Source organism: Erinaceus europaeus, chromosome 7, assembly GCF_950295315.1.
Source record: "Erinaceus europaeus chromosome 7, mEriEur2.1, whole genome shotgun sequence".
Lineage (NCBI taxonomy): Eukaryota > Metazoa > Chordata > Mammalia > Eulipotyphla > Erinaceidae > Erinaceus > Erinaceus europaeus.
In genome coordinates this window covers 18,687,910-18,715,751 of record NC_080168.1, presented here as the reverse complement: position 1 = coordinate 18,715,751, position 27,842 = coordinate 18,687,910, and the positions used below count along the sequence as shown (strand labels likewise).

Sequence of the window (27,842 nt, the reverse complement as noted above, 5' to 3'; positions counted from 1 at the left end):
TAAAGATAATGAAAATTTTTTTAAAAAATTATTATCTTTATTTATTGGACAGAGGCAGAGAGAAATCAAGAGGGTAGGGGAAGATAGAGAGGGAGAGAGATAGACAACTGCATCACTGCTTCACCATTTGCAAAGCTTACCCCTGCAGGTGGGGACCAGGGGCTCGAACTGGATCCTAATGCATTGTAACAAGTGTGCTCAACCAGGTGTGCCACCACCTGGCACCAGATAGACTTTTTTTTTTAATTTTTCACCACTCATGAAGCTTCCCACCTGCAGTTGGGGACCAGGGGCTTGAATCCAGGACCTTGCGCACTGTATGTGATATATGCACTTAATCTGGTGTACCACTGCCTGGCCCCTAGGCATAATTTTATTTTATTTTTATTTTTTTTTATTATTATTTATTATTATTATTAACCTGAGCACTGCTTAGGTCTAGTTTATGATGGCAAAGGGGATTCAACCTGGGACTTCAGATAGGCATAATTTTAGTCTCCAGATTGATCCTTCTTAATATTCATTTTAGTGGCACTTGTTTGTTTTTGTCTATTTATTTTAGTTGTTTTTATTTTATTGCCACTAGAGTTTTCTCTGGGGCTCAGGGTAGTGTTGGGAATTGAAAATGGAGCACTAAAGGTTTCACACAACCATTGTGTTATCTCCTCAACTCTCTTTTGTTTTTCTTACATGGGACAGTTTTAGTATTGAGGAAAGTTATTGATTTTTTAAAAAATATTTATTTATTTATTCCCTTTTGTTGCCCTTGTTGTTTTATTGTTGTAGTTATTATTGTTGTTGTTGGATAGGACAAAGAGAAATGGAGAGAGGATGGGAAGACAAGAGAGGGGGAGAGAGAGACACCTGCAGACCTGCTTTACTGCTTGTGAAACGACTCCCCTGCAGGTGGGGAGCCGGGGGCTTGAACCAGGATCCTTATGCTGATCCTTGCATTTTTGCACCACCTGCATTTAAACCACTGCGCTACCTCTGGACTCCCAGAAAGTCACTGATTTTTTATTTTTTTATATTTATTTATTTTCCCTTTTGTTGCCCTTGTTTTATTGATGTGGTTATTACTGTTGTTGTTATTGATGTCATTGTTGAATAGGACAAAGAGAAATGGAGAGAGGAGGGGAAGACAGAGAGGGGGAGAGAAAGACAGACACCTGCAGACCTGTTTCACTGCTTATGAAGTGACTCCCCTGCAGGTGGGGAGCTGGGGCTTGAACCCAGATCCTTACTCCCACCCTTGCGCTTTGCGCCACGTACGCTTAACCAGTTGGGCTACCATGCGACTCCCGGAAAGTTACTGGTTTTTATAGAAATCTGGCCACCAAAAATAGGATACTGAATTTTATATAGTCATAACTGTCTTGCTTACTTAGGGTTCTGTGTACCAACAAAAGCCATAAGATAAATTAATGTGGGGCTGGGTGGTGATGCACCTGATTGAGCACACATGTTACAATGAGCAAAGACCTGGGTTCGATCCCCAAGTCCTCACCTGCAAGGTGAAAGCTTTGCGAGTGGTGATGCAATGCTGCAGGTGTCTTTCTGTCTCTCTCCCTATCATCCCCTTCCCTCTCAATTTTTGTCTATCAGTGAATGAATAAATAAAGAAGATAATAAAAGAAATTAAGAGGATAAAATAATGTAGCTGGAGAAAAAAAAGGACAATGAAACAACAAAACACGTTGCCCTGAATTCCCACTGCATTCATTCCTGAGTAACAACCGCTGAACGTATTCACAACACAGTGGCTATTTTCAAGAAGCAGAACGGTGAGGGAAATGATTTGATGGCAATGACAGCCATCATCTCTACCAGCCAGTCAGACTACTGCATAAGAACATGGAATGCTACAAGTTTCCAAAGCATAAAACAAACTAATTCGAGTCAGTTAGAAATATACATTACCTCCTCAGGAACTCCAAGTCTTTTAGCTGGGATATTAGCATAGGCTCCTTCAAAGAGTTCTTTTGACAAATGACCATAGTTGTCAAAAGCCGTCGGGGAATAAATTGTTCCCTACATTTAAAAATGAAAAAAAAAAGTAAGAAAATGAAGTATCTAAAATTAAAATTTTTTTTAATTTTTTTATTTTTTATGACTTCTTTTTAATTTAAGAAAGGAGACATTAACAAAACCATAGAATAAGAGGGGTACAATTCCGCAAAATTCCCATAACCCGATCTCCATATCCCATCCCCTCCCCTGATAGTGCCCTTCCTCTATCTCTCTGGGAGTATGGATAAAATTTAATTTTAATTGTAAAGACGAGGTAGTCTACACAACCAATGTTAAAAATTAAGTGGTTTAATTTTAATAGAGAAGTTTATATTTCCAGTTCTGTTTTTGGTTTTACCCCAGTATTGTCAAAGGAGTTGAGCTAAGTACTGGTACAGATGGATTATTTGAATGCTCATTTTGTGACCTCTCTTCTGTAGTAACCAGCAAAGCTCTGAGTTTTCCTGGAGTAACTTGGTTTCTGAAGGTAGAACCATACAGGCAGATCTGAGAGGCACCTGGCTCAGAACAGCACAGCAGGGGAGTCTGTTTTCTCTCCCACTAGGCTTCTGCTTTACAACAGAAGATTGGGTTCTGTTTAAGCGAGACTTAAGAAATGTAGGCTTTTCTTTTCTTTTTTTTTTTTAATTAATTTCTTTACTGGGGAATTAATGTTTTACATTCGACAGTAAATACAATAGTTTCTACATGCATAACATTTCTCAGTTTTCCATATAACAGTGCAACCCTCACTAGGTCCTTTATTATCCTTTTTGGACCTGTACTCTCCCCCCCCCCCCCAACAAACCCCAGAGTCTTTTACTTTTGTGCATAATAGACCAATTCTAGTTCAGGTTCTACTTGTGTTTTCTCTTCTGCCTGAGAGTGAGATCATCCCATATTCATCCTTCTGTTTCTGATTTATTTCACTTAACATGAATTTTTCAAGGTCCATACAAGATCGGCTGAAAACAGTGAAGTCACCATTTTTTATAGCTGAGTTGTATTCCATTGTGTATATATACCACAGCTTGCTCAGCCACTCATCTGTTGTTGGACACCTGGGTTGCTTCCAGGTTTTGGCTATTACAAATTGTGCTGCTAAGAACATATGTGTACACAGATCTTTTTGGATGGGTGTGTTGAGTTCCTTAGGATATATCCCCAGGAGAGGAATTGCAGGATCATAGGGTAGGTCCATTTCTAGCCTTCTGAGAGTTCTCCAGACTGTTCTCCACAGAGGTTGGACCAATGACATTCCCACCAGCAGTGCAGGAGGGTAGGCTTTCCATGACTTCTCACCAAGAGTAAAATCACACAAAAGCCACAGAATTGACTTTTTTTTTTTTTAAACAGAGCACTGCTCAGCTCTGGTTTATGGTGGTACAGAGGATAGAAGCTGGGGCTTTGGTGAAGGAAGTCTCTTTGCATAACCATTATGCTATCTACCCCATCCAGAACTGAAGTTTTTTTTTTTTAAAGATTTTATTTATTGATTGATGAGAAAGATAGGAGAGAGAGAAAGAACCAGATATCACTCTGGTACATGTGCTGCTGGGGCTTGAACTCAGGACCTCACGCTTGAGAGTCAAGCGCTTTATCCATTGTGCCACCTCCTGGACCACCAGAACTAAAGTTGTTTTTAAAAAAAAAAAAATTATTTATTTTCCCTTTTTGTTCCCCTTGTTGTTTTATTGTTGTAGTTATTATTGTTGTCATCATTGTTGGATAGGACAGAGAGAAATGGAGAGAGGAGGGGAAGACAGAGAGGGGAAGAGAAAGATAGACACCTGCAGTCCTGCTTCACTGTCTGTGAATCAACCCCCCTGCAGGTGGGGAGCAGGGGGCTCGAACCAGGATCCTTGAGCCGGTCCTTGCGCTTCATGCCTTGTGCTTCATGTCATGTGCACTAAACCCATTGCACTACAGCAAGACCTCTCAGAACTGAAGTTTTAATCAAGAATTCTTCATCTTGGGCTGGGGTGCTAGCATAATGATTATGCAAAGAGACTTCCTTCTGTGAGACTCCATGGCCTCTGGTTTAATTCCAATAACAATGTTAGCCAGAGCTGAGTGGTGCTCTGGCAGAAAAAAAAAAGATTAAAATAAATTAACTTTTGTTAGGTTTCTGGGGTTTATAAACCTTCTAAAGATCTACAAATCCAGAAACATTACATTTAAAAAGCTGTATAGCATCAGATAAAGTGACTTATTACTATTTCAAAACTGTAAGAGTACTTTTGGGAAGGAGACTAGAAACATGAGGAAAGCAAATAAGACAAGGAAATCGGTACCATTAATTATTTCAAACTGTTCTGGGACAACACATTGATTTTTCATTCTTTTTCTAAAAAGTTATTTCTATTTATTTATTTATTTTTTAAGATTTGTTTTATTTGAATGGGTGCCGGGTGGTGGCACATACGGTTAAGCACACATGGTACCAAGTGAAAGGACACAAGGCAAGGATCTGGGTTCGAGCCCTGGGCTCCGCACCTGCAATGGGAACACTTCACAAGTGGTGAAGCAGGTCTGCAGATGTCTCTCCCTCTCTCCTTCTCTATCTCCCCTTTCCCTCTCAGTTTCTCTCTGTCCAATCCAATCCAATGAGAAAAAATAGCCACCAGGAGCAGTGGATTTGTAGCACTGAGCACTCAACCAGGTAGGATACTATCCACTCCCTCCCCAGATTGCGTTTTCAAGTAAATGATTTGCAAAATTTGATTTAAAGTAGATGAACTTTTCCTAAAGTGTTAAGGTTTTCTACTTTTCCTAAAGTGTTAAGGGTTTTTTTTTTAGGTTTTCTAAAATCAAACCTAAAAAAAAAAAAAAAAACTTCTAGAAGACAAAGTTGATTTCAATATTGGACTTATAGCGCTAATATACCATCAAAATGTTTCTTTTTCTTTCCTTTTTTTTTTTTTTTTTGTAGTTTTCAACTGGGGTATTACAGTTCCTGGCTGACTTTAAAAAAAAAAAATTTCCTGGAGGGGGTCTGGCAGTGGCGCAGTGGGTTAAGCGCATGTGGCACAAAGCACAAGGACCGGCGTAAGGATCCCGGCTGGAGCCCCCGGCTCCCCACCTGCAGGGGAGTCGCTTCACAGACTGTGAAGCAGGTCTGCAGGTGTCTATCTTTCTCTTCCCCTCTCTGTCTTCCCCTCCTCTCTCCATTTCTCTCTGTCCTATCCAACAACGAACAACATCAACAATGGCAATAATAATAACCACAAGGAGGCTACAACAACAAGGACAACAAAAGGGGGAAAAAATGGCCCCCAGGAGCGGTGGATTCATGGTGCAGGCACCGAGCCTAGCAATAACCCTGGAGGGGAAAAAAAATTTCCTGGAATAAAGTCAGAGACAGAAATGGGGAAACAAAGAGAAACACCAACGCTACCATCAGTGTGATGGGGGCTGGATTTGAACGGTTGTGTATATAACAAAGCAGTAAAGATTTTTCAAGGAATGCTCTTTGGGAGGCATAGTCTAAGGAGTCAAATATAGGGCCGGGTGGTGGCACACCTGATTGAGCGCACATGTTACAATGCACAAGGATCCAGGTTTGTGCCCCTGGTCCCCACCTGCAGGAGGAAATCTTCACAAGTGGTGAAGCAGTGCTACACATGTTTCTCTCTCTCCCTGTCTCCCTCCCCTTTCCTCTTGATGTCTAGTTGTCTCTATCTAGTAAATAAATAAAGATAATAATTCAAGAAAACATTCCCCTCAGCAATAAAGTTACTTAAAAAACGTTAAGTAGTCAAATATAGAATGGAATTTAGTTTAATTTATCTTACAAATATCTAAGTGTAATATGGGGAGGAAGGGAGAGACAAGCAATTTCTGCCCTTATTAGAGATGAGATGCCCCCACTAACTTCAAGAATCTCAGTTGATGCTTAGCTCTTACTGGAGGACATGGATAAAAATATCTAAAGCTATGTAGAGAAAGCAATATTCAACATTCACAATATTCGGAGAGTTTCATATAAAGGGATGACTACCATCTCAGCAATACCTAGGAGTCAATATGTAATTCCCAAGGAAGCTTAAAATACATCTTAATTCACAATAAAATAATCTTTAAAAAAATTTTAATTATCTTTATTTATTGGATAAAGACAGCCAGAAATTGAGAGGAGGAGGGGAGATACAGAGGGAGAGAGACAGAGAGACATTTGCAGACCTACTTCACCACTTGCAAAGCTTTCCCCCTGCAGGTGGGGACCAGGGGCTTGAACCCAGGTCCTTGTGCATTGTAAAATGTGTGCTCAACCAGGTGTGCCATCACTCGGCCCCTAAAATAATCTCTGTAATAGAACATACTGTGGTTTCCTTTGTGTCATTTACATTGCATTTCAGGAAAATTGTTTGAGCTTCCAGTTGATTTTTTTTAGATTTTTAAAAATATATGTTTATTTATTCCCTTTTGTTGCCCTTGTTGATTTATTGTTGTTGTTGTTGTTGGATAGGACAGAGAGAAATGAAGAGAGGAGGGGAAGACAGAGAGGGAGAGAGAAAAACAGATACCTGCAGACCTGCTTCACAGCTTATGAAGCGATTCCCTTGCAGGTGGGGAGCTGGGGCCTCCAACTGGGATCATTATGCAGGTCCATGCACTTAACCGCTACCGCCTGACTCCCTCCAGTTGATTTTTAAATGGAAGTTGCTGTTTTTGTTTGTTTGCTTGCTTGCTTAATTCCCACCAGGGTTATCACTGGGGCTCAGTGGTGGCGCTAGGAATCCACCACTCCCAGCAGCCATTTTTCCTTATTCTGTTGTTTTTGTTTGATAGGGCAGAGAGAAATTGAGAGGGAAGGAGGAGACAGAGGAGAGAGGAGGATGGAAACCCGCAGACCTGCTTCACCATTCATGAAATGCGCCCCTGCAGGTAGGGAGTGGTGGCTTAAGTCCAGGACCTTGAGCACGGTAAAGTGTGTGCTCCACGGGGTGCACCAGCACGCCGGTTGAGAGTTCTTTACTAAAGTTCGTACTCCAAGTTCCTCTTCCACAAGCCATAACATAAAGAATTCCAAAATAGGGAGACGGGCGGTAGCGCAGCAGGTTAAGCGCAGCTGGTGTGAAGCGCAAGGACCCGCGTAAGGATCCCAGTTCAAGCCCCCGGCCCCCCACCTGCTAGGGCGTCGCTTCACAAGTGGTGAAGCAGGTCTGCAGGTGTCTTTCTCTCCCCCTCTCTGTCTTCCCCTTCCCTCCCCATTTCTCTCTGTCCTATCCAACAATGACATCAGTAACAACAACAATAATAACTACAATAGAACAAGGGCAACAAAAAGGAATAAGTAAATATTAAGAAAGAAAAAAAGATTAAAAAAAAAGAATTCCAAAATAGTCTGGGGAAATTCATTCTTGAAAGGAACGGTTTAAATACTTCTTGAAGTATTTTATTACTTAGTCATTTATTTATTGACTCTTTTCCAGGGTAGTACATATAGATGAACAGCTCCTCTACAGCACACGTGGAATCAGCAGGGTTTGACGATCAACAGTGTTCCCAGTAAAATGTGTACTTACGGGTGCTACACAGTTGATCCTGATGCCACTGCTGGCCCACTCCAACGCTAAGGACTTGGTGAGGCTGTAAACACCTTCTCTGGCAGCTCCAGAATGCCTTTCAAAAACGAAAGATCAACATGACAGCCTACTTTTTTTTTCTTGGCAAAAAAAAAAAAAATCTGATTAGCCTAATATGAAAAGACATTGTTCAAGTTCGGTAAAAGGTTAACTGGTATTAATTATAAAGTATAAATAACAAGAGGTGTCCAAATAACTAAGTATTACTACTTAGATAATAAATACTAGTGTCAGCCTTAAGTACTGATAGCCAAAATTCATTAAGGGAACTATCTCCATTTAAGGGATTTTCCATATTCAGAGACAAAGACAAAGGAAGAAAAAAAACAAATGCTTACGCAGCTCTTGGAAATCCATATTTTGTGAGGACAATAATGTTGACGATAGCTCCTCCATTCTTTTTCATCCAGGAATTGTAAACTACAGAAGACAAAGTGACAATTCTGTTAGCGTCTTCTGTTAGCGTCACTCTTCTCTGGATTCCTGTTTCAGCATGCTGCTTATTCACTATTTTAACTTTGTTTCATTTACATTTTTGTAAAAATCCTGACTGAAGGGCAGTTTACATATCATACAAGTCAAGCATTGTACATGTGCAATTTACTGATTTAAAAAAGACATGGAATTTTGACATCCTCACTACAATCTAGTTTTAAGAATTTTGCAACAAAAGGTCCTTTGTGCCCATTTGTAGCACAATTCAATCCCAGGCAAATGCTCATCTGCCTTCCATTTTCTTTTTCTTTTTTTCTTTCTTTCTTTCTTTTTTTAAATACTTATTTATTTCCTTTTGTTGCCCTTGTTTTTATAGTTATTATTGTTGTAGTTGTCGTTGGATAGGACAGAGAGAAATGGAGAGAGGAGGGGAGACAGAGAGAGAGAGGGGAGAGAAAGACAGACACCTGCAGACCTGCTTCACTGCTTGTAAAGTGACTCCCCTGTAGGTGGGGAGCCCGGGTCTTGAACTGGGATCCTTACGCTGGTCCCTGCACTTTGCACTACATAAGCTTAATCCACTGAGCTACCTCCCTGCCCTCCATTTTCTTTTCTTTTTTAAAAAATTTTTTTAAATCTTTATTTATTTGCTGGATAGAGACAGTCAGAAATTGATAGGGAAGGGGGTGATAGAGAGGGAGAGAGACAGACACCTGCAGCACTGCTTCACCACTTGTGAAGCTTTCCCCCTGCAGGTGGGGGCCAGGGACTTGAGCCTGGATCCTTGCGCACTGTAACATGTGTGCTCAACCAAATGCGCCACCACCTGGCCCCCGCCCTCCATTTTCTATAGAGTGCCTTTCTTCCTTTCTTTTTCTCCTTTTTTCCTTCTTTCTTTCTTTCCTTCCTTCTTCCTTTCTTTTTCGTCCCCTTTTTCTCCTTCCCTTCCCCCTTCCACTCAACCTTCCTCTTCTCCTTCTCCTTTTCCTCCTTCTCCTTCTCAGAGCACTACTAAACTCTGGTTTATGGTGGTGTTTGGGACTGAACGTGGGGTCTTAGAGCCTGAGACATGAACCTTTTGCATAACCACTATGCTGTCTCCCCAACCTGCATTTTTCTTTTCCTAACAATTCATACAAATAGTCACATACTTTTCCCGCCTTTCTTTTCTTCAGTTATGATAAAGCTTGGGAACCACCAGACTGTAATCTGTGTTTATAGTTAATTGCTGAGTCATATGATTGTTCTATGTTTAAATTGAAAAAAAAAAAAAACCTGCCAAACTGTTCTATAAAATGTCTCCATTGTTTACTTTGTTGCCAGAAATGCATAAGCGTTCCAGCTTCTTTACATTCTGACTATCTGACTTTTCCTGACTTTTTTTAAATTACAGGGAAGTTATAATCATTTCCCTAGTGACTGATAGCATTGAGTATCTTCCCATGCACTTGTTAGACTTCATATATCATATTTAATGAAATACTTATTGAAAAAAATTGGCTATATATATATATATATATATATATATATATATTAGATAGAGACAGAGACAGACGAGAGAAACTGAAGTTTCTTTCAATGGAGTGTGGGCTGGGCTCAAACCTGGGTTGTATACAGGCAAAGCAGTGCAGTACCCAAGTGAGCTATTTCACCAGCCCCTTCTGACCATCCTTAATCGGAGTATTTTATTTCTGTCTGTCTTTTCTTCTTCTTCTTCCCCTTCTCCTCCTCCTCCTCTTCCTCCTCCTCCTCTTCCTCCTCCTCCTCCTCCTCCTCCTCTTCCTCCTCCTCCTCCTCTTCCTCCTCCTCCTCTCCCTCCTCCACCAGAGCACTGCTCAGCTCTGGCTTATGGTGGTCTGGGGAACTGAACCTGGGACATTGGAGCCTCAAGCATGAGAATCTCTTTGTAGAACCATTATGCTATCTACCCCTGCCCTAATCGGAGCATTTTCTTATTATCAGTTTACAAGGGTTCATTGTAGATTCATGATATAAATATTTTATCAGACATGTGACTTGCTCATCTTTTCTCTCACTTTATGACTTATATTTCCTATGTTCTTTTTAAAAATTATCTTTATTTATTTGTTTATTGGCTAGAGACAGCCAGAAATCAGGAAGGAAGGGGGTGATAGAGAGGGAGAGAGACAGAAAGACACCTATAACACTGCTTCACCACTTGCAAAGCTTTCTCCCTGCAGGTGGGGATCAGGGGCTCAAACCCAGGTCCCTGTGCATGGTAACATGTGCACTCAGCTAGGTCCACCACCACCCAGCCCCTCCTTTCTATGTTTTTAATGGTCTGTTTAGAAGTATAAACGAGTTTTCTCATGGCTGAGGCTCCAAAGTCCCAGGTTCAATCCCCCGCACTACCATAAGCCAGAACTGAACAGTGCTCTGGTTAAAACATTAAAAGAAGAAGAAGGAGGAGGAGGAGGAAGAGGAGGAAGAGAAAAAAGGAGGAGGAGAAGAAGAAGGAGAAGAAGAAGAAGAAAGAAGTATAAACTCGTTTAATTTAATGAATCTCAGTTTATCTTTTTTTTTTATTTATTTAAGAAAGGATTAATTAACAAAACCATAGGGTAGGAGGGGTACAACTCCACACAATTCCCACCGCCCAATCTCCATATCCCACCCCCTCCCCCGATAGCTTTCCCATTCTCTATCCCTCTGGGAGCATGGACCCAGGGTCATTGAGGGTTGCAGAAGGTAGAAGGTCTGGCTTCTGTAATTGCTTCCTTGCTGAACATGGGCGTTGACTAGTCGGTCCATACTCCCAGTCTGCCTCTCTCTTTCCCTAGTAGGATGGGTCTCTGGGGTTTTTTTTTTTGCTTTATGGATAGTATTTCTAATGGTATATTATAAGACCGCTTAGCCTATAATCAAAATGTTTTTCCTTCATTTCTACAAGCTTTATCAGTTTACTTATGGCATTTTGATTCTTGATCCATTTTGAGTTAATGTTTAAATTTATACTATGAGGTAAGGAAACATCTTTTGGTACATAACTATCTAATGGACTCATCACCACCTATCAAAAGGACTATCATTTCCCCATACAATTTCCTTGGCACTTTTTAAAAAAAATATTTATTTATTCCTTTTTGTTGCCCTTGTTTTATTGTTGTAGTTGTTATTGATGTCATCGTTGTTGGATAGGACAGAGAGAAGTGGAGAGAGGAAGGGAAGACAGAGGGGGGGAGAGAAAGATATACACCTGCTTCCCTGCAGGTGGGGAGTCAGGGGCTCAAACCGACAGCCTTACTCCATTCCTTGCACTTTGCTCCAAGTGAGCTTAACCCACTGCGCTACCGACCGACTCCCTCCTTGGCACTTTTAAGGAAAATCAACTGGCCATAAATCATAGGGCTTATATCTGGGCTCTTACTACTATTCCATTATTGACCTACAAATTTTTATTTATGTAGTACAACATTTAAAAATATATTTATTTATTTTCCCTTTTGTTGCCCTTGTTTTTTTAATGTTGTTGTAGTTATAATTGTTGTTACTGATGTCGTCGTTGTTGGATAGGACAGAGAGAAATGGAGAGAGGAAGGGAAGGCAGAAAGATTAACACCAACAGACCTGCTTTACCGGTAGTCTGTGAAGCGACTCCCCAGTAGGTGGGGAGCCCAGGCTTGAACCGGGATCCTTACGCTGCTCCTTGCACTTTGCACCATATGAGTTTAACCCACTGGCTACCACCCGACCCCCACAGTACCACATTAAAATTTTTTTCTCTTAATATTTATTTATTTATTCCCTTTTGTTGTCTTTGTTTTTTTATTGTTGTTGTTATTGATGTCGTTGTTTTTGGATAGGACAGAGAGAAATGGAGAGAGGAGGGGAAGACAGAGAGGGGGAGAGAAAGATACGCACCTGCAGACCTGCTTCACCGCTTCTGAAGCGACTCCCTTGCAGGTGGGGAACTGGGGGCTCTAACCGGGTACCTTATGCCAGTCCTTGCGCTTTGTGCCACAAGAGCTTAACCGGCTGTGCTACCGCCAGACTCCCAGTACCACATTTTTAATTTGGTTTTCTTTAGTGTGTGTGTTCGCGCGCGCACGCGTGTGTGCGGGTACACGCACGTGCTCCAGAGCTCTGGGATCTAGGAGTCTCGTCACAGTCTTTTTGCATAACTATTGTGCTTTCTCCCCTGCCCATCACATGGTCTTGAAGAAGTAGCTATGAATTCAAGTCCTTTAACTGTTTATATTTTGCAAAATTGTACCAACCATTCTGAATCTTCTGCATTTCCACCTATATTTTAGAATCAGCTTATCAACTTTTTGCAGAAAATAACAGGACCTACGCTGGAACTACTGACCAATTTAGAACTATCATCTTTTAAATTTTATTTATTTATTTATTGGATAGAGACAGAGAGAGATCAAGAAGGAAGGGGTAAATGGAGAGGGAGAGAGAGACACACACATACCTGTAGCACTGCTTCTCAGCTGGTGAAGCTTTCCCCTACAGGTGCTTGAACCTGGGTCCTTGCACATTATAGCATGTATATCCAAGCAAGTATACCACTACTCAGTACCTAGAACTATCACCTTAATAACACTGAATCTTCCTGTGTCAACAACTGTACCGTTAACCATTAAATCCCCCAATAAAATTATAAAATAATGTATATATTCAATAACAGTATTGAGTCTTCCAAGTCAAATGAATATCTTTCCATGTATTTATATTTTATATAAAATGATGTAGCCCAGTCTTATATAACAAGCAAATAGAGAGTTATGCTACTAGTTTAGAAGAAGAAGAAGCTTGGGGCTGGGTGGTGGCGCTCCTAGTTGAGCACACATGTTATAGTGTGCAAGGCCCAAGGTTTGAACCCCTGGTCCCCACCCACAGTGGGGAAAGCTTTGCAAGTGATGAAGCACGGCTGCAGGTGTCTCTCCATCTCTCTTCTTCTCTATTCCCCCACCCCTCTCAATTTTTGACTGTCTCTATCCAATAAATAAATAAATAAATAAAGATAATAAAAAAACTAAAAAGAAGAAGAAGCTTAGGAATGTCTGCAAGTCTTGACTTAAAGATAATAAAAACATAAAGTCTTGGGAACAGGAGGTATTACACCCAGTAGAGTGCACATGTCACCATGGCTGAGGACCCAAGTTCAAGCCCACGGTCCCCACCAACAGTGGTGGAGCAGTAAGGCAGGTATCTCTTTTTCTCCCTCATTTCTGTCTCTGTCAACAATAAATCTTACAGAAAAAAAAAAGTCTAATCCACTCTAGGATGGCAATTCTTTGGGTCAGAATTATACTACTTCTATGGTTTTCATCATAAAATGACTTGGAAACCCCTAAGTAATCCAATTTCAAGAGTTTAGCTTATGGTCTATGGAACACAGCCTTTAACCCAAAGGCTATGCAGGCATGCTAATCAGCATTTATTTAGGAAGAATGTGAGATGCTTTGGTACCCTAGAAAGTCTTATTGAATCCATTAACAAAGTCTTTATAACAGAATTCACAGTCATTGCCAGGAGCCATTTCTCTGCTTTGATAGATGATTAGCTTTGAAACAATGGAAGCCCTCGAGACAAGTTTCATTTCCCCCTGGGCAAGCCATTTCCCCCTCAGGTGGACCATTTATCAGAAACAGTGACACAACACATAGTTGTGGTAGCAAACATGATTTCATCCATTGTATGTTGCAAGGAACATTCCCCCTTTGAAGATTGCTCCCCCTCCTCCTCCTCCAGCACTTCCCCCTCCTTCCCCAAAGCCTTATAATGCCTGTGTTCACAATAAAATTTAGAGCTTGATCAGAAACTTGACTTGCTCTCGTTCTTCGCGTCTCTTGTCCCTATCATTTCAGGTCTCATTGGGTTGCTAGCCCCTGCTCACCGCCCTGCTGGCCGGGGCATTCTGGCGCCCAACGTGGGGCAAAGAAGCCTTCTGAACCTAGAAACTCCGCTGATCGAGGGGGTAGGCCTACCCGAATTCACAGAGTCACCGCGGCCGAGGGGGTAACGCAAAGACTCGCAGAGATCGCCACGGAAATACCCGCCCGTGAGTCGCATCTGGGGAAGAGTGTCACAGCGGCTGAGGTAAGCAAAACCATGGGACATGAATTTAGCAAACAAGACTTATTCATTAAAGGACTCAAGGAGTCACTCAAGACGCGAGGAACTAGGGTTAAAAAGAAAGAATTAAAGAAGTTTTTAGATTATATTGCAAATATTTGCCCCTGGTTCCCCCAGGAAGGCACTATAGATGAGAAACGTTGGAGGAGAATTGGTGACTGTCTTAATGATCACTATCAGTCTTTTGGTCCTGAACGTGTACCTGTTTCTGCCTTTTGTTACTGAAATTTGATTAATGATATCTTAAAAACCTATAATAATCACCCTGATATTAAAAACCTTATTACAGAGGGTGAAAAGGTCCTCCGGCAACTTTCTCGTCCGCCGTCCAGGACAAAGACCCCATCTCCATGCCCTTCTGTGGTTATTGATCTTGATCCCCCGGTACCCAGTCAAAATAAAAGCCTCCCAGCACCTGATGAAAGTAAAAGCCCTGTTCCCCTCCCTACAGGTTCCACCTCACTTACTAAAGTTCCCTCCATTGACTCTCCTATTGCTAATTCACATGAGAGTGAAACCCAGCATTCTTTCCCCCGCCTCTATCCAGTTTTACAAAACCTCCCACAAAACCCCCCCTCTCCTGAAGCACTCCCCGCGGAGGATGAGGCTTTGCTAGAAAAAGAGGCTGCCAAATATCACAATCCTGATTGGTATCCTCCTCCCTTTAATTCCCCTCCCTATATCCGTGCCCCTGCTCTCCAGCCTGACCCTCTCCTTGACAATCCCTCTGTCAGGTGGGCACTCTCAGGAGCCCTTCTAGGAATTTCCACCCTCCGCAAGGTCCTTGCTGACCGGAGAGAGCAGCTTCAATTAATGAAAGAAATAGCTGCAATTACAGAAGAGCTTACATTTTTAGCCTCACCAAAAAACCCAATCCCTAAAACTAAAACTAAGACTAAACCATCCAAATCAAAACCGGTTTTGGCTTTCCCTGTTACTTGGAGCCAGGCTCAAACTGGTTAACCCTAACCCCTAGGCTCTTCCTTGTCCAGACTGCCTCCCTACACCACCGTCCCTCCGTTTTGTGCTCTGGTCCTTGACTTGGCCAATAATACTGATTAGACCACCAAGGCTAAAACTCAACTAGCACGAAAAACAGCTTCCCTTAGAAAATTAGTAGAGAAAAAAAAAAATGAGAACATTTACAATTAGTTAAAGAACTGTAGGCTCTTGATTTGGCATTATCTTAAAACTAGTCAGCCAAAAAAGATCCAGCTTTTTTCCCTCTACTCTCAGAAAGCTTAAAACCAGTTCTGAGTGAGATCTTATCTGGCTAACAAGCTATTCCTTAGAGAAAGAATGAAATCAATCAAACAAGATGTTCTCTTTAACTTAAAAGCTATTAACCAGAAAACCAGTACACACTTTTGATAGAAATTTAATTATTTATTTCTTTAAAACTGTAAAATGTACCTTAGCCACAAACGCCCCTCCTGGATAGATAGGCTGTGAGTTAGGAATCCAAAAACCAAAGCGGTTTTTCAAAGGGAAAATTTTCCTTTCACCAAGAATGTATGTTTTAAGTTTGTGCTAACCTTGTTTTCATTAATGTGTGTTAACCCCTAAGTAACTAAAGTTTGTTTTAAGTTTTAAATAAGATTTAGTTAAGCTAAATGTGGTTTTAAAGATCCAGACTCATAGAGTTGGCACACCTTTACCAGAGTAAAATATAAGACAATTTCGTCCTTCTGATAGCTAATATCAGCATCAATTCATTAGTTAAAAAGATTTTCTGAGATATCTAGACATGGTAATATGCCTCTGTAGTCTCTCTCACTCTTGTGAAAATTGTAAATATTACCAGCACCTCAATATCAACTGCCACTGTTTGTTAATTTAATTCCATCCTTGAACTGACTTTCTAATAACCCAGTCAGTGTAGAGCAGTGGCCTTGCCAGGAAAAAAAAGGGTTAAACGTGCTATTCCTGGCCTGATAAAAAAATTTTTTTATTCAACAGATGTGATTCAACAAAATTATTTAGTGTAAAATGGTCATCTAAAAGAAATGTTAACAGTAAAAATTTATTTTAACATTTCAGCTATGAGGTTTATCTTAGCTTTTTAAGTTACCTATCTAAATCAAAGTGAAAGATCAATTAAGTTGTGTACTCACCCTTGTTCATAGCTGCCCTAAGGGTGTGATAGCTTTGTGATAAACAAAGATCCTAACAAACAAAGTTTAACATTTTACTTAAAATCGTTTAAGTGATTTCAAAAAAAAAAAAAAAAAAAAAAACTTTTAAAATACTTTCTCAACTAAACAGGCAAAACTGGCTTGGGTTAGTAAAAGATAACACAATAGTTATGTTAATTATTTACATGCCAGAGGCTCTTGAGCTGGTTTTCCTCTTTATATCTTTCTGCTTTTAAAAATTATCTGGTTTGTTTTAAGACACTGCCAGAGGTTTATTCTTGATAAATTAAGGTAATACATTGTGTTTTTGGCCTGATAGAAGATTTGTTTTGGCAAATCCTGATTTAACAAAATTAATATTTTGAACATTTAAACTATGAGGTTTTATTTTAGCCTTTTAAGTTGCCATATTAGAGTTCTAAGGAACAAAATCTATTAAGAGTTTTATATCTATGCTTACTCATGATAGCCTTGTGATGAGTAAAGATCTTAGTAAACTAAAGGCATAATAGTGTGCTTAAACTGTCTAATCAGTTTAAAATAATGCTAAAAAATGGTAAATATTTTATCATGTCAACACATTAGGTATTGACTTTCTATAACATATTGGTATATTCTAATAAAGAGCCTTCTAAAATCATATAAAAAAAAAAAGTCAATTCTAACCATTAGATCATCAATTAACTTGGTACAAGTTCTCTCCCTAAGTAAATAATTATAGGTACATCTGCACATGAAGAACTGACTGCTCATATGGTAAGATTTAAAACTAAACATTTTTAATTTTTATTTATGGGTGTGTGATGACTCCTAAAGTCACTCATATCCTAAAATTTTTTATCATTTTTTTTACAAGCCTCTTAAAAATTATAATGCTAGACCTGCCATAGTGAGAGCACTTTACTGGCTCCTGCATTGTTTAATTAAGATCTTGCTATTCAGACTTTTAAGATTAATCTCCATTGATAAAAGCCAATGCTCTCTGACAGATTGATGTAATTCACCTGCCCATGTTTAGTAAACAAAAAAAAACTTTTTCTCTCAGTTGATATTTTTTCTAAATTTATGTGGGCTACAGCTCAAACAACAACAAAAAAAAAACTAAAACCCTTAAGCTTAATTAATAATAAAAAAAAGAAGGGTAATGCACCCTCCAGTATTCAGTTGGCTAAAGTGTCAATGAAGTAACATACTAAATCTTTTTAATATTTACAAAAATTTGAATTGTCCATTTATTATATCTCATTGACAAAGCCACCCACTTTTCCAGTCACAGAGACATATTTCCTTTTTCTCTTTTTTCAACACTGGATGTCCATGTTTGTTTTCCTTTTATTATGGTGGATGACATTGCTCTTGCAAAATCCACAGAGTCCCTGTTGGCAAGTCCTTACCACAAAGGATGCCATGGCAGTATATACTCCAGCTAACCTCACCAGCTTATCCAAGTCTTCTCTTTCTGCTGACCTACCACTGCTGACTTCATCTTTGCATGCTTATTGACTGCTCACTTTTCTCAAAATATTCCTCAATGTTCAAGGAACCTCACCTTGACTTCTAATGTGTATGCACCTCCTCTGTGTTTTGGTAAACACCATCCTATATTTTCATGTCAATTCTTCTCTACCTGGTCCTTGCCTCCTAGTCTTGCTTGTTCCACAGCTGACCAGAAGAAGAAAATTTCATCAGTTGGCGCTGACCAGAAGACCAGATGTGCTGTGTTTCTTCCCCTGGACATCACATCCACTGACTGCTTCCCTTAGACTTGCTGGTGGCATGCTAGGACACTCTATATATTCCTCCCATAAATTTTCTGACAAATTACAACAGGTTATAGACTCCACCACAAATAGTCTTGAGTCACTACAGAGCCCCTTATGAGACCCTTATTAGTCTTTTGTTAATGGTTACCTTAGGACCCTTTATTTTTAATAAGATTACTGATTTTATAAAATGGCAGATTGACTCCTTGGCATTAAAACCTTTGCAAATCCATTATCACAGACTTGATTTGGCTGATAGAGGCCTGGCTGAACCTGAGGATGACTGACCTCCCTTTCGGATGGCATAAAACTCAGAATTATGCATGGAAACATCCAACCTTGGCAGGGAAAGGACACCAGTAAGGGGTGCAAGGCAAAGCACTGCAGGGGGAGGACCCTATTGTCCGCCTCTGAGTCCCCCGTGAAGCAAACCTGATTTGCATGGAGGTTGGTGTCAGCAACAAAAAATCATTTCTCTGGAAACTGTGGCTCTGCCTCCCCTCCCCAAAAAGACACCGAGAGCCCTGTAAGATGCGGGAAGGTTGGTTTCTGCACTCACCCCGCGGGAGGAATCGGGTCAATACTTCCCCCCTCTGGTTATACCTGCTGTTCAGGTCCCTGCTCCTCACCTCAACTAACTGCCTCAAGTTAAATTATAACGAAGGGATGAGATGCCAGGAGCCATTTCTCTGCTTTGATAGATGATTAGCTTTGAAACAATGGAAGCCCTCGAGACAAGTTTCATTTCCCCCTGGGCAAGCCATTTCCCCCTCAGGTGGACCATTTATCAGAAACAGTGACACAACACATAGTTGTGGTAGCAAACATGATTTCATCCATTGTATGTTGCAAGGAACATTCCCCCTTTGAAGATTGCTCCCCCTCCTCCTCCTCCAGCACTTCCCCCTCCTTCCCCAAAGCCTTATAATGCCTGTGTTCACAATAAAATTTAGAGCTTGATCAGAAACTTGACTTGCTCTCGTTCTTCGCGTCTCTTGTCCCTATCATTTCAGGTCTCATTGGGTTGCTAGCCCCTGCTCACCGCCCTGCTGGCCGGGGCAAGTCATTTCTTTAAAATTAAGTAAGTGTAGGATTTAGGTGGTAGTGCAGCAAGTTAAACGCACAAGGCATGAAGCGCAAAGACGGGCATAAGAGTTCGAGCCCCTAGCTCCCCACCAGCAGTGGAGTTGCTTTGTAAGTGGTGAAGCGGGTCTGAAGTTGTCAGTCTTTCTCTCCCCCTCTCTATCTTCCCCTCCTCTCTCCATTTCTCTCTGTCCTATCTCTGTTATTGTCCAACAACAATGACAACAATAACAAAATAATAACAACAATAAACAAGGGCAACAAAAGGTAAAAAATAGCCTCCAAGAGCCGATAACCCTGGAGGCAAAAATAAATAAATTAAGTGTGAGAATTTTTTTTTTACTCTTAAGAACAATTCATATTGTTCTATCTTTGTACAGATCCTTAATAGCTTTCTTATAAAGTTATAAAATCAAAGGAGGGGAAGACGGGAGAGAAAGACAGACACCTGCAGACCTGCTTCACCGCCTGTGAAGCGACGCCCCCTGCAAGTGGGGAGCCGGGGCTCGAACCAGGACGCTCCCGCCGGTCCTTGTGCTTGGCGCCACGTGCACTTAATCCACTGCGCTACCGTCCGACTCCCGGTAGCCACGTTTTATAAATACTCTCACATAACTATCCAGGAATGGATCAAAAGTTATATTTTTATGCTGTTACTGAGTAAAAGGTGGCAGTAAGTGTTGACGACATGAAGCTGCACCACCCCTAACAATTTTTCTTTTAGGAGAGACGGGCTGGGAGTAAGGACTGGTCTGCCACCGCCCACGTTTAGCGGCGAAGGAACTACAGAAGCCAGAACTTCCACCTCCTGCACCCCATCATGACCATACTCCCAGAGGGTTAAAGAATAGCAAAACTGGGAGTCGCACGCGGTAGCACTGCGGGTTAAGCACAGGTGGTGAGAAGCGCGGGTAAGGATCCCAGTTCAAGCCTCCGGCTCCCCACCTATTAGGGAGTCACTTCACCAGTAGTGAAGCAGGTCTGCAGGTGTCTTATCTTTCTCTCCCTTTTTCTGTCTTCCCCTCCTCTCTCCATTTCTCTCTGTCCTACCCAACAACGACGACATCAATAATAACTACAACAATAAAACAAGGACAACAAAAGGGAATAAATATAAAAAAAATTTTTTTTAAAGAATAGGAAAGCTATCAGGGGAGGGAGTGGGATATGGAGTTCTGGCGGTGGGAACTGTACCCCTCTTATCCTATGGTCTTGTCAGTGTTTCCATTTTATAAATAAATAAATAGCAAAAAAAAAATTCTCTTTTAGGATTCTTTGAGGATTTTAAGTAAAAATACTAAAGGTTTTTGGTGATGGGTCACACTTGCCTGATTTGCACATGTAAAAGGTGCCCGTCAGGTTGGTTTCGATCACAGCATGCCACCCCTTCGAACTGATATTTTCCAAAGGAGATATGAACTGGCCTCCTCCATTGTTCACCAAGAAGCTGATCTTACCATAAAGATCTAAGGTGGATTTGATCAAATTATTTACCTAAAGAAAAACATGAAAAATAAACTGATTAACAATCTAGCTTGCAACCTGGACTGCTGGCTTCCTCCAGGATAGTAACAGACTTTGTTCTTTCTTCTTCCTTTGGAGAGATCAGAGAGAGATTGAGAGATAAGGGAAAGATTGAGAGGGAGAGAAAAAGAGAGACACCAGCAGCTCTCTTTCACCAGTTGTGACATTTTCCCCTGGCAGGTGGGGGTTGGGGCTTGAACCTGGCAATGTGTGTGCTCAGCCAGGTGTACCACCACCAGGCCCCTAACTCACTTTGTCTTACAGTGAATGGTAACTGAGTCTCACAATACCCACAGATCACAAAGAGGAATTCATCATTGAAATGACAAGATTAGGGGCCAGGTGGTAAGTGGTGAAGCAGAGCTGCAGGTGTCTCTGTCTCTCTCCCTTTCTCTCATTTTTCTTCTTTTTTTAATAATATTTTTTGCTTGTATTTATTTATTTATTGTTTGTTTATTTGTTTTTTGCCTCCAGGGTTATTTCTAGGGCTTGGTGCCAGCACTATGAATCCACTGCTCCTGGAGGCCATTTTTTTCCCATTTTGTTGCCCTTGTTATTGCCATTGTTATTGTTGCCATTGATGTTGTTGTTGGACAGGGCAGAGAGAAATCGAGAGAGGAGGGGAAGACAGAGAGGGGGAGAGAAAGATAGACACCTGCAGACCATCCCCCTGCAGATGGGAAGTTGGGGGCTCAAACCGGGATCCTTAGGCCAGTCTTCGTGCTTTGTGCCACGTGTGCTTAGCCTGCTGCGCTACCACTGACTCCCTGGTTTTAGTTTTTTTTATTAGTAATTTAATATTGATTTATAAAAGTGCAAGATAACAGGGGTACAACTCTGCACTGCTCCCACCACTAGAGTTCTGGACCCCGAATCCCTCCATTAGAAGCTATAGCAGTTCTCCCAAGGTTACAGATATGGGTCAATTACTATTTCTACAACCATCTGTCTATATTTGGCCTTTTTTTGGGGGGGCGTGTGGTAGGCAGTCCCATCTTCTCTTCTTTTCCAAGTCACACATGAACCTATTATTACATCCTAATGTCCCTCCCTTTTCCTCTTCTCTCTTCGGTTCCTGATGTTGGAGTTCAGAGCCCTCTGGTCATCCTCCCTCTATCATTTCTCCCCCACTGGGAATATGGATCAGAATTATTTTTGGGGTGCAGAAGGTGGGAGTTTTGGCTTCTGTAATCACTTCTCCACTGGACATGAGCAATGGCAGGTCAATCCATACCTCCATCTCACTCCCTCTCTATCTCCTCCATCCTCTCAATTTCTGGCTGTCTCTATCCAATAAATAAATGAAGATAAGTAAAAAATTGAAAAAAATATATTTATCCAAGTGCATGTATACAGTTCTTAACTAGAAGAGGTCTCCATTGTATTCACTGGCAATCTAGCAACTCTGAATAATGAATGGTTATGAAAAAAGGTTAAATTGAACACTAGAAATGACTTAAAAGGTAAAGGAATAAAAGGTAGCTTCTGGCTAGGACCATAATTTCCCTATTTTCCTCTCCTCCCTCTCCTCCTAAGGTAACTATCTTTTTTTCTGTGTCTCTGTGTATGTGTCCAATGTTTCACCACTCCAGATTGACATTTTTAGAGATACACACACATATAAACACACACACACAGTAGAGAATGAGACAGAGGGAGAGACAGTGCAGCACCAGGTACCCCCAGTGTTGTGGGAGCTGGGACTTGAACCTGGGTCATGAGCATAGCAAAGCAGACATGCTCCCACATGAGCTCTCTTGCCAGCCCTGAGATCACCAATCTTAATAAATTACTAGCATGGGCTATGCTGTGGTGCACCTGTCTGAGCATACGTTCCAATGCATAAGGGTCTGGGTTCAAGCCCCCATCCCCTATCTGCAAGGGGGAAAGCTTCACAAACAGTGAAGCAGTGCTGCAGGTCTCTCTCTCTCTGCCTCCCCTTTTCACTTTCAATTTCTGTATCTATTGAATAATTACATAAAATAAATATAATCACTAGCAGGCTCTAGTGAACTGCTTTGAACCTCTCCAGCTCACTAGAAAAAGCTCAAACTGCAGTCTGGTTGTGGAGTCCCTGGTGTAAAGCAAGCAGACTGAGTAAGTGATACTGTGGCATGCTCATTACCTCTTCTTCATTACGGATGTTGCACTGGATGGGAGTGACGTTAGCCTGGCTGTCGGGAGGCAGCCTGGCCTTCAGTTCCTCTGCAGATGATTTTAGTCTATCAAATTTACGGGAGGCAATGACCACATTACACCCTGAAGGGGAAAAAAAAACAGGAAAAGAAAATATATATCCTTTCATTGGTTGGTTAAGTTCAAATTGAAAAACTAGTAACATTAGAAAATATTTCATGCATTTCTATTTAAAAAAAATAAGTGAAAACTTATTTTTCTGATCAAGATGTAGTAACTGGAGCTAAATTTATTCTCCAGCCAAAGCAGCTTAAGGAAAAAAAAAACTGACCAAAATACATGCAACCATGCTATTCCAGGCACTGGCATTAAGTAGTATAGGGTAGGCATCTCATAGAATGGAAACAAACAAGACCTTTATGAGTCCAATGGTCGTAGCCTCATCCATGAACTCTGATGACCAATGCCCCTTCCAGAGTCAATAGTATTACATGAGTGACCTGAGGATAATATTTTCTTTCTTTCTTCCTTCCTTTCTTTCTTTCTTTCTTTCTTTCTTTCTTTCTTTCTTTCTTTCTTTCTTTCTTTCACCAGAGGCACTGCTCAGCTCTGGCTTATGCTGGTACAGGGGATGGAACCTGGGACTTTGGAACCTCAAATATGAGAGTCTCTTTGCATAACCATTATGCTATCTACCTCTGCCCTAAACTCAATATTTCTTATGGCATCAAAGGAGTGTGCCTGAGGTAACGACATTTAGACAATGACAGGTGTAGTTAAGTTTTAAACACTCCAACCTATATTTTGGTGCTTTCCCCCTGAGAAATGTATCCTGACCTTTATCCCTGTTATGTACATGTGTCTTTTTAAAATTTATTTATTGGGGGAGTAATATTTTACATTCAGCAGTAAATACAATAGTTCATGTATCTTGACTTTATCCCCTGATATATGTTCACTTGGAAAACACTTTTGATCTTCTTCCACTGTCTTCTTTGATGTTAAGCATAACTCTGTCAATAAAAACTGTGTTAAGAGTTCTGGTAAGTGGTGGCACTCAGTGTAATGTCACTCTGAGATGCCGCTGATGTTGTCTCCCTGGCTTCTCTGTCCTATCTAACAATGACTACATCAGTAACAAAAAAAAAAGGGCAACAAAAGGGAAAATAAATATTTTTTAAAAAAGAATAAGGTATAGTACTTACTTGTGGATAGGAACTATTTCCACAGTAGATGTTTTTTGAGTCACGCATGTTATTTTTCTGCTTGGGTTGATAGTGATTCCTTTCAACCTCCAACTCATTTATTAAACAGTACACTTGTCAAGCACTGTGCAGTGTCACCATATTGGTAACAGCTTGGCCAGTCACCAGAGCAAGAAAATTGCTGTCTCGCCTCATAACTTTGACTTCCTTTTCTCATTTTCCCTCTTTCTACTAACTTATGCAGGAGTCATAGAAAAAGAACAATTAACATGAAGTCAAAGAAAAGGAACTGACTTGAATCCAACTTGAATGTTCTAAGGTATTTTTTGATGGAATCAAGACTCATTCCAACAGCATCAGTCAAACACCTGAAAAGGTTTCCAATTCTGCTAGCTGTATCCTACTCTTGCAAGCTAAGATTTTCAGCATCCTTTCAGAAAAAAAAAAAAGATGAAAAAGTCAAAACCATTTGGATTTGTAAGTCAACATGATACAAAGTGGGTCTCAAAATTCAAGTTTTAATTCACAGCAAAAGTGGTAAAGTTGGGAGTCGGGCAGTAGCTTAGAGGGTTTAAAGTGGTAACATCCTCATTGGGGACAGAAATAGCTGACATTTTATTTTATATGCACAATTTGGGCATTTATACCAATTTCCTAGAAGTAGATAATAATTCTGACATTAAAAAAATAAAATTAAAGGGAGTCGGGCGGTGGTGCAGTGGGTTAAGCACACATGGTACAAAGCGCAAGGACTGGCATAAGGATCCCAGTTCTAGCCCCCGGCTCCCCACCTGCAGGGGAGTTTCACAGGTGGGGAAGCAGGTCTGCAGGTGTCTATCTTTCTCTCTCCCTCTCTGTCTTCCCCTCCTCTCTCCATTTCTCTCTGTCCTATCCAACAACAACGACATCAATAACCACAACGATGTTAAACAACAAGAGCAACAAAAGGGAAAATAATAATAAAAAAATAAGAATCCAATGCTCCCTTTTAAAATAAATAAATAAATAAATAAATAAATAAAATTTTTTATATGGCTCCTTTTCCTAAGTCTCAAACCTAGAAAAATAATAAACCAATTCTTTATAAAATTTTTAAAAATGTAGTAAAGATTATCTGCCTGTCCTTTCACTGAAGGGAATGCATATAATGCAGCCTGTGCATTTTCAAAGTAGACGAAATACTTTTCTAGGGAAATGCTCTCCCTCCTCCATTGGGATCTCAAAAGAACCCATGACATACAAAAGATTGCAAGGTCATTGTCCACAGCTTCAAACTGTCCTACTGCAAATGAAGTTGGTCACCATGGCCAAGGCCAAAGACCGGTTAACACCTGGCTAAGTCGAACTCATAAAACAGAAAGAAATCTCAGTATATGAATGTTTAGCATATGAGAACCAGAAAAGGTTGAGCTAGGATCTGACGAAACTGGTGAAGCTTAGTATCTGACCTTCGGGAGCCGGGCGGTAGCGCAGCGGGTGAAGCGCAGGTGGCGCTAAGCGCAAGGACCGGCATGAGGATCCCCGTTCGAACCCCGGCTCCCCACCTGCAGGGGAGTCGCTTCACAGGCGGTGAAGCAGATCTGCAGGTGTCTGTCTTTCTCTCCTCCTCTCTGTCTTCCCCTCCTCTCTCCATTTCTCTCTGTCCTATCCAACAACGACGACATCAACTACAACAACAACAACAACAAAGACAACAAGGGCAACAAAAGGGAAGATAAATAAATAAAATTACAAAAAAAAAAGAATTCTTTTAAAAAATATATCTGACCTTCATATAAGGTGATAATTAATTCTGCTTTTCTTACAGAATTTCCTAAAAGAGGGCCAAGTTTGGTATGGGAAGTAGAGCAAGTAATGAGGGTGAGGCTATAGTAGGGACCAATTAGAATACATTAACTTATCAATTTTAATTAAATTAAATTTTAATTAAAAGGTACAGATTTTTACTTTCCAATAAACATTTTTTGTTCATATTTTGTGCCAGGCATTAGAACTACAAAGCAAAAGCAATTTACGTGTTCACTAAAAATATCTAAGAAATGAAGATAATTTAAACCACCAGTATAACACACCTATCCAAAAAGATTTGTGTGTATCTATGTTCATAGCAGCACAATTTGTAATAGCCAAAGCCTGGAAGCAACCCAGGTGTCCAACAACAAATGAGCGGTTGAGAATGCTGTGGTACATATACACCATGGAATACTACTCATCTATTAAAAATGGTGAATTCACCTTCTTCACCCCATCTTTGGATGGAGCTTGAAGGAATCATGTTAAGCAAGATAAGCCAGAAAGAGGATGAATATGGAATGATCCTATTCATAGACAGAAGTTCAAAAATAAGAACAGAAGGGAAAACACAAAGCAGAATTGCACCAAAGTAAAGGACTCTGGGGCTGGGGGGGGGGGGGTGTGGGCTTGAACCCCAGGCCTCTGTGCACGGCAGTATTGTGCTCAACCAGGTGTATTACAGTCCTGGCTGTGATAAGGCATTTTAATTCAACAAAGATTTACATCTTGCTAAAGAAAAATATCTCCTTTCCCCACTGTGGTTGCTTTCCTTGTTTATATATTTATAGGATCCATCCTTCATCCAAATGAAGATATATATCCACAGCAAAAGCCTATAACTGTAAGAGATGAGAGACTATATGACATTAGTCTCTAAATTATATGTTACAGTCTTCACAATGGCACTAACAACTCTTCCCATTGCCAGTTCAATGAAGTCTTTCTGTATTTCCTAATCACTCCGATCAAGCTATATATAGATACATAATGAATGTATTAGCACAAATTAATATACTCAATATGTTAGCATGTTTATTTTATTAATTAAAATATTAATTAACCGATTTTTTTTTTTGCCTCCCGGATTATTGCTGGGACTCGGTGCCCACACTACGAATCCACTGCTCCTGATGGCTGTTTTTTCTATTTTATTGGATAGGAGAGAGAGGAACTGCGAGAGAAGGGAGAGATAGGGAGAGTGAAAGAGACACCTGCAGATTTGCTTCACTGTTTGTGAAGCGTCCCCGCTGCAGGTGGGAAGCCAGGGGCTCAAACCTGGATCCTTGCACGGGTCTGTGCACTTATCTGGGAGTGCCACCGACCGGCCCCCTAATTAACAGATTTTAAGTACACAGCGATAATAAAGTTCCCACGAGTTCTATCTTTGCTTCTAAATGGCCCTTTATGCTTACAATTCGTGGTAGTTACTCAACGTTTCTCCTCTCTCCTCTTGCCAGTTCACTTTCATCCACCACCACTTTTACTTTACCACTCTGCGCCCTGCCATGTCAGCCTAGCGCCCCCCAGGATGCAGATCCCAGGTCTCCCCCAACATACACACACACACACACACACACACACCGTGTCTCTATTAGCCCCGGCCCCCCAACATAAACACACACACACACACACACACACACACACACACACACACACACACACACACACCGTGTCTCTATTAGCCCCGGCCCCAGGGCCCAGCTCACACACCCAGGTGCAGGAGCTCCCTCACTATGGCTTTTCCAATGCCCGTGCCCCCGCCGGTGACGATGGCCACTTGGTTCTGCAGCAAACCAGCTTCCAGGCAGCTCCTGAAGTTGACCAGAGAGCTCATTGCTGTGGGAAATCTGCTCGTCCGGATAGCAGGGCTGCCTGGGTCATTGGACTCTAGAGGACACCACGGTGGGACGGACTAAGGGACCTGCCCATGTGACCAAGAGGCGGGACGCAACCAGCTGGATGCTATGCCCCGCCCCACGTCTCTCGCCCCGCCCCTTGATCCCGCCCCTGTGTTCTAGGCTCCGCCCCGTCTTTGACCTCTGGGGCTCTATACAAAGTCTG

At 41.1% G+C, this 27,842-nt stretch overlaps 1 protein-coding gene across 2 annotated transcripts in view; it reads right to left on the bottom strand.

The window, feature by feature from the left end:
• Positions 1-27,706, bottom strand: part of PECR (peroxisomal trans-2-enoyl-CoA reductase) — a 33,477-nt gene extending 5,771 nt beyond the window's left edge. The window contains exons 1-6 of one of the 2 annotated variants that reach the window (XM_007535667.3): positions 27,492-27,706; positions 22,772-22,905; positions 20,451-20,616; positions 7,937-8,018; positions 7,539-7,635; positions 1,921-2,031 (exon numbers count right to left, since the gene is read on the bottom strand). In XM_007535667.3, coding sequence (XP_007535729.2) covers positions 1,921-2,031; positions 7,539-7,635; positions 7,937-8,018; positions 20,451-20,616; positions 22,772-22,905; positions 27,492-27,615 — 714 coding nt within the window. In that variant the 5' untranslated portion in view covers positions 27,616-27,706. Of the gene's footprint in view, positions 1-1,920; positions 2,032-7,538; positions 7,636-7,936; positions 8,019-20,450; positions 20,617-22,771; positions 22,906-27,435 lie in introns of both variants that reach the window. The other variant, XM_060193947.1, reaches the window with a different exon arrangement.
• Between the last annotated feature and the right edge of the window lie 136 nt (positions 27,707-27,842).